We start from the raw sequence: 6,000 nt of genomic DNA, 5'->3' as shown, positions 1-6,000 counted from the left end.
TATCATCATGGCAGACTGAATACTTTCAGTAACATAACTATTTTTACTAATAAGTTCAGGTTAATTTTATTTTTCCCATTGATTCAGTTTCTGAACTGCACAGTGATGCAGTTGGTATGAAGATAACCTGAGAGTACAGGTTCCACTTCAAAAACGACAATCAAGCCAGCCTCGCGCGTTTTTGTTGGTCGCGTGAACACCATGAATTACGGTAGCAACGCTTAAGACTACTTTTCAAAAATTAAAAAACAGTGACATGTGTCGACCTTTTTCATTTAAATTGTATTTTATTTGTTCATATATCGACTTGAGTTAGTTAATATAACTTTTACTGCTGTGTGTTTTATTTATATTCTTCGGGTCTGCTGGTGAATATTGTTGCTTTTATTTTGAAAGTAGTCTTTAGGGCTACTACCGTAGTTCATGGTGTTCACGTGACCAAACGCGCGTGAGGACTGGTTTGACCGCAGTGGAAGCGTCGCTAAATTGAGCGGGACTTTTATTCTGAAAAGTCAAACCGGTAGTTATGTTTGACGGAAAAAAGATGGCGACATTGTTGTTGTTCAACTGCTTGACATGACTTTTTAATGGCGCTATTGTGTAATGGAGAGGCGATCCCGGCTCTTTGTTTCTAGATCCCAGTCCTGGAGCTAAACTGAGCGTCAAGAAGCAGCTGGAAGAGATCCGGAGCGCTGGGACTGTTTACAGTCCGGGTATGTAACAGATCCCTCCGCGGCGCTGTCTGGCTGCTCATCAGGAGGAAACACCAGGACCGGAGGGGGTCCTGCTGGGGTTCTGCCGAGGTTGACCGGATGTAGAGCTGCCGAGAGTCTGCAGCATCTCCTCTCTTCCGGTGATGGAGCTGTCTCAGAGGGAGAGACTTTCACAGCTGGTGGAAGAGCTGAGCACATCTGGACAGCCGCAGCTTGACCAGCAGAAGGTGAAGGAGCTGAAGAAGATCTGCAGGTAGGAAGCCTCACTCTGACCCACTCTCAGCCTTCTAGCCTTCTTCTGAAAACAACCCTTTAATGAGCCTGCTGATAATGTGATGAACAGTGTACCTACTCTGCAGGGCCACAGCAGGAGGCCATCCACAATATAGATCTTTATTAGTTAACAGCCGGTTCACAGTCCCTGGTGCCACACTTCCACGGCCCCCTCGCCTGGCTTCTCCTCCACAGGGAAGCTGGTCAGAGTTCATGGATGGATGGATGGATGGATGGATGGAGGAAAAGGCTCCAGAAGACCTGAGACTGGGCTGGAGGTTCTCCTTCCAGCAGGACCCCCCCCCCCCAACATCTGGTTTAGATGGATGCATGTTCATGTGACGGTGGCCTATCCCAGACTCTCTGTCCCAGTCTGACGCAGCCGTGGCGTTTTTCTGCCGGCAGTCTCTAGCAGACACATGGTGGAGAACGGGGGCTTCTGCACCATGAGAAAAACAGAGAGCATGTTCTCGCCTCTGTCTAATGGTGCAGTTTGAGCTCGGAGCGGGACAAAGAGGGACAGGAAGTGATTCTGGTTTCTGATTGGCTCCTTGTTTCTGCCAGAGTGTCCAGTGACTGCATAGACCACGTGTACCATTCGGTCATGTCCCAGCTGAGCCAAGACCACGCTGAGATCCGCCTGTCCGCCTTCCAGATAGCCAGCGAGCTCTTTGGCAGATCGCATCACTTCCGGACGCTGCTGGTGGACAACTTCCAGGTAAGTGAAGCGCTCCAGTGAACGTCTCTGGACGGGTTTAGCTCTGGACCTGGACATGTCTGCCAGGGACGGTCCGGCTCGTGACACGTGCTTCCTGTCACGCCTCTGTGTCCATCAGGAGTTCCTGGAGCTGACGGTGGAGACGGACGTGGAGCAGCCCCTCCCTCCTCCTAAAGAGGTTGCCAGGAAGCTGAGGTCGCTGGCCATCCAGACCATCCAGTCCTGGCAAAGCTCCTACGGCTCGGCCTATAAGAAGCTGGACCTGGGCTACCACTTCCTGCGGCAGGTTAAGAAGGTGAGTCGCACGCTTCCACCACCGCAGCAGCGCCGTGCAGCTCACAGACTCGTCTGCCCGGTTACTGGCTGAGTAGGATGGCGGTCAGGCCAATGGCGGAGCTGCCAGAAGTCTGCTGTGTGCTTTATTTATTGGCTGTCTCATGCATAACATGCAATGTTCTTCATGTTTCTGGAGATCTGATGAAAAGAAATGAAGAGGCTTCAGCCTCAGAGTGGCCTAGTCAAAGTTCTGCTTCCTCACTCGTGCTTTATTAGTGTTGCCTCGGTGCCTCTGCTTCCTTTCTCCTCATCGGTGCATCCGCCGCCTGTGAGGCATTCAGGATTCCAGCTGTTGCCTGTCACCGTCAGACATCTGCTGCAGACACTTGACGGTGATTGGTCCTCAGTGGTTTCAGTGGGGCCGCGCAATAAATCCACTTTATTGGTTCATTTCAGCGTGCAAGTTATGGAGATTGTATTTTTGGAAAGTCAGATTTTTATTTCTTTTACTGCTAATACTCTCCTCTGACTTCCAGGCATCTGTGCTCTGCATCCGTCCGTAAAGAACTAAACTGCGATGTTGGATATCGTCACTGCCCTAAAGTGTCATTTCTGTGCCAAGATGACCATTTATGCCTAAATCAGCTTAATGACTTATTGCTGTATTATTTCATGTTTTCTGAAAAACCTGAAAGAAATGACTTAGGCCGAAATTTTTTCTTAATTTGAGCAGGTAAATAAGACTATTTGCCAACGGAATAATATTTTTGCACTTAAAATAAGTTCATCTCCATCATCTTATTTGGAGGATATCTAATTATCTTATTTTAGGGCTAAAAATTCTCATTCCATTGGCAAATAGTCCAATTTAGTTGCTCAAATTAAGGAACAATAAAGTGAGTTCAAGAAAGTTTAACTTACTTTGAGTTCCCTTTTTGCAGTGAAGATGCTGAAAAGAAGAAACCTTGTTATAATAAGACACGGTTGGTTAGCAGCTGCACCAGTGGCACCTTTTTTAGAACCATGTCGCCGTGGAACGCCAGCAGCAGCAAACATTTGTTATGGTTACACCGGCAGGGCAGCCATCTTGTTTCACCAGCATGTTTCACTCCTTGAATTCAGGCCAACTCCCAGACAGGATGATTGACAGCAAGTTTAAACAAACTTTTTATGAAATTAAAGGGAGAAGAAAGATGTCTGAATCTGATTTGGGATAATGAGGCCGGAGCTTTTTACTGCTTGGCCGTATCCCCAGCCCCAGGCTGCAGAGTCTGAAGGAGTCTGCTGTGTGTTCAGGTGGACTTCCAGGATGCTGAGGCTAGGACGGTCTCAGAGAGGAGGCGGGAGGAGGAGAGGCAGAGGAGGATGGAGCGCATCTACAAAGCCAGAGTGGAGGCAGCAGCCAAAGACATGGAAGGTAAGCACACACACCAGGAGAGCTTCCAGTAACGAGGCGGCCCGGCCACGTCTGACAAAGCTTCTGTGCCAGAGTCGTACCAGGACATGGAGGCGGCGCTGACTGAGATGGAGTCCTGCATGAAGCTGCTGTTCCCCGACTTTGGCCTCAGCGATCTCCACACGGTCAGCGGCCGGCCTGCCGGGGACGAGGAACCCTGCTGCAGCTCTGGGCTGAACCGCCAGGACCCGGACGGCCGGCCGGACCCCAGAGACAAGAGCGGCTCTGAGAGGGGACCCAGCGGAGGAGGCGCTGAGAGGAGCCACGCTGAGAGGAGCCACGCTGAGAGGAGCGATGCTGAGAGGAGCCACGCTGAGAGGAGCCACGGAGACAAGAGGAGCGGAGGTGAGAGGAGCAACGCTGAGAGGAGCCACGCTGAGAGGAGCCACGCTGAGAGGAGCCACGGAGACAAGAGGAGCGGAGGTGAGAGGAGCAACGCTGAGAGGAGCCACGCTGAGAGGAGCAACGCTGAGAGGAGCCACGCTGAGAGGAGCCACGCTGAGAGGAGCCACGGAGACAAGAGGAGCGGAGGTGAGAGGAGCAACGCTGAGAGGAGCCACGCTGAGAGGAGCAACGCTGAGAGGAGCCACGCTGAGAGGAGCGGCGCTGAGCAGGACCACAGAGACAAGAGGAGCGGAGGTGAGAGGGAGGAGGATCAGGGAGGAGCCGCGGGGGAGGAAGAGGAAGGAGGCACGAAGGCAGAGATGGAGGAAGATGCAGAGCGAGCCGAGGAAAGTAGTGAAGAGGAGGATGACGAGGACTCGTTCATCAGGAACTCTGGGCTCATCTCTCACACCTACAGCCTGGACGTCAGCCTCAGTCCTGGTGGGTCCGACGCACACAGAACCCAGTGGGCTTCTGATGAAGCAGCTCTAAGAACGCTCTCCCTCCCTTCTTCCCTCAGTTCTTCGTGTGAAGGAGACGGAGGACAACGAGGCGGTGGTCTCCACCGTGATGGAGCTCCACAGACTGATCAGCACCAAACACCTCCCCGCGGTGCAAGGCTGGGTGCAGGTCAGCACTCACACAGGCCAGCGGGGAGACCCCCCCCCCCCCCCTGCACATCAAACACCAGGGTGCATTGACATACAGAGCCTAGGAAAGTATTCACACCCCTGCAGCAGGGGCTTCAGCCCTGGTCCCCTGGTGCCGCTGTCCTGCATGTTGTAGATGGGTCTCTGCTCCATCCAGCACACGGCCTGTTAGCCCCCGTGGATTTAGGTCAGGTGTGTGGAGGCAGGGAAACATCTACACCATGCAGGACAGGGGGGCCAGAACTGAGGACCCCCGCCTTAGGCCTTGATACAGGTTCAAGTGTCCCAGTCAAAGTACAGACCTGAGATTTTCACAGCTGCTCTCCATCCAGTTGGCCTGAGCAATGTAGCAAAGCACTTCATTTGCAGCTGGCAGAGGTGCACCCCCCAGAGGCTGCAGCCGTAACTGCACTGAAAGGTGCTTCTACCTGAGGAGGGGGCGATTAGGAGTCAAATCAAAACCTCAGTGTAACACCGGGTACGGGGTCCCCAGAATCCCTGCAAGTAAGAAACCGCCCTGAAAACAGGTTGGATCACATTTTAAATGGAAGCATTAATGAGATGTAGCCATGGCAACCATGTCAGGTCATTTCTCAGACACGTAGACGGGGTCTGCAGCTGCAGGACGCATGCTGCTAGCTGTAGTGCCCCCAGGTCTGGGGACCTTTGAATGCGTGGACAAGCAGTTGTGAGGCTTTGGGCTCACTTGTGTCGCCTGCTTCTGTCATAAAGAGGTTAGCAGCGCCAGTACCGGGTCATGGAGCCGCTGCAGAAAGCTAGAGCTGCTTGGTGTGGATAGATACAGCCTTTACAGAATGGGCTGCATGCAGCGCCTCTCATCAGCATCCTCCAGCTGCCGATGCGGGCCTCAGACCTGACCTGTCTGCCTCCATGTGCAGGTCTTCACCAAGTCCCACGCCGAGCCGCAGCTGCTGAGGAGGGCGCTGAGCCTGAGGAGGTCCCTGGAAGCTGCGCTGCAGAAACACCAGGAGCTCCACATCGACTGCAAGACCAGAGTCCGCAGAGTGGTGAGTCCGACGTCTCCGGGGCTGGTCCCAGATCACAGCGTCCTCCGCCAGCCTCGTTGGTTCTTCCTGTCACCAAGACGGAGCGGTGTGGTGCCGCTTCACTGGGCCTGACCTGAGTTATGCAGAACCAGGTCCTCCTGGAAACGGTTCAGTCTGTGGACCTAGCAGAGGTCACACATTACGGCACGGGCCCATTGCCAAACGCATGACGTAGGATGAGGGACGTCACCAGATGTTCTGCTAGCTCCTGCTCAGCTGCCTGACACCAAAAAACGTTTTTTATTCTACCAAGCTTGCTGTAAGAGGGGGCTAGTGATGGGTCCGGCAACACCGATGCGTCGGCGCATGTGTCGGTCTCATAGAGCGAAACCCGTGTCGATGTGTGTATTGCTACGGAAAAGTCACGTGACCAATACAGCACCTGTTTCGAACTGACTGACACGCCAAACTGTTTCTGTTCCCTCTAAGCTGCACGCGTGTGCATTCACGCACAGCAGCGCGC

At 53.1% G+C, this 6,000-nt stretch overlaps 1 protein-coding gene across 1 annotated transcript in view; it reads left to right on the top strand.

The window, feature by feature from the left end:
* The first annotated feature begins 515 nt into the window (after window positions 1–515).
* uvssa (UV-stimulated scaffold protein A) overlaps window positions 516–6,000 on the top strand; it is a 43,852-nt gene continuing 38,367 nt past the window's right edge. Inside the window, 8 exon segments of the mRNA XM_036130065.1 lie at window positions 516–966; window positions 1,551–1,704; window positions 1,823–1,999; window positions 3,277–3,397; window positions 3,470–3,635; window positions 4,020–4,261; window positions 4,341–4,450; window positions 5,370–5,498. Of these exon segments, the coding sequence (XP_035985958.1) occupies window positions 857–966; window positions 1,551–1,704; window positions 1,823–1,999; window positions 3,277–3,397; window positions 3,470–3,635; window positions 4,020–4,261; window positions 4,341–4,450; window positions 5,370–5,498 (1,209 nt within the window). The 5' untranslated portion in view covers window positions 516–856.

Source organism: Fundulus heteroclitus, unplaced genomic scaffold, assembly GCF_011125445.2.
Source record: "Fundulus heteroclitus isolate FHET01 unplaced genomic scaffold, MU-UCD_Fhet_4.1 scaffold_28, whole genome shotgun sequence".
NCBI lineage: Eukaryota > Metazoa > Chordata > Actinopteri > Cyprinodontiformes > Fundulidae > Fundulus > Fundulus heteroclitus.
This window is presented reverse-complemented; position numbering and strand designations above follow the sequence as displayed.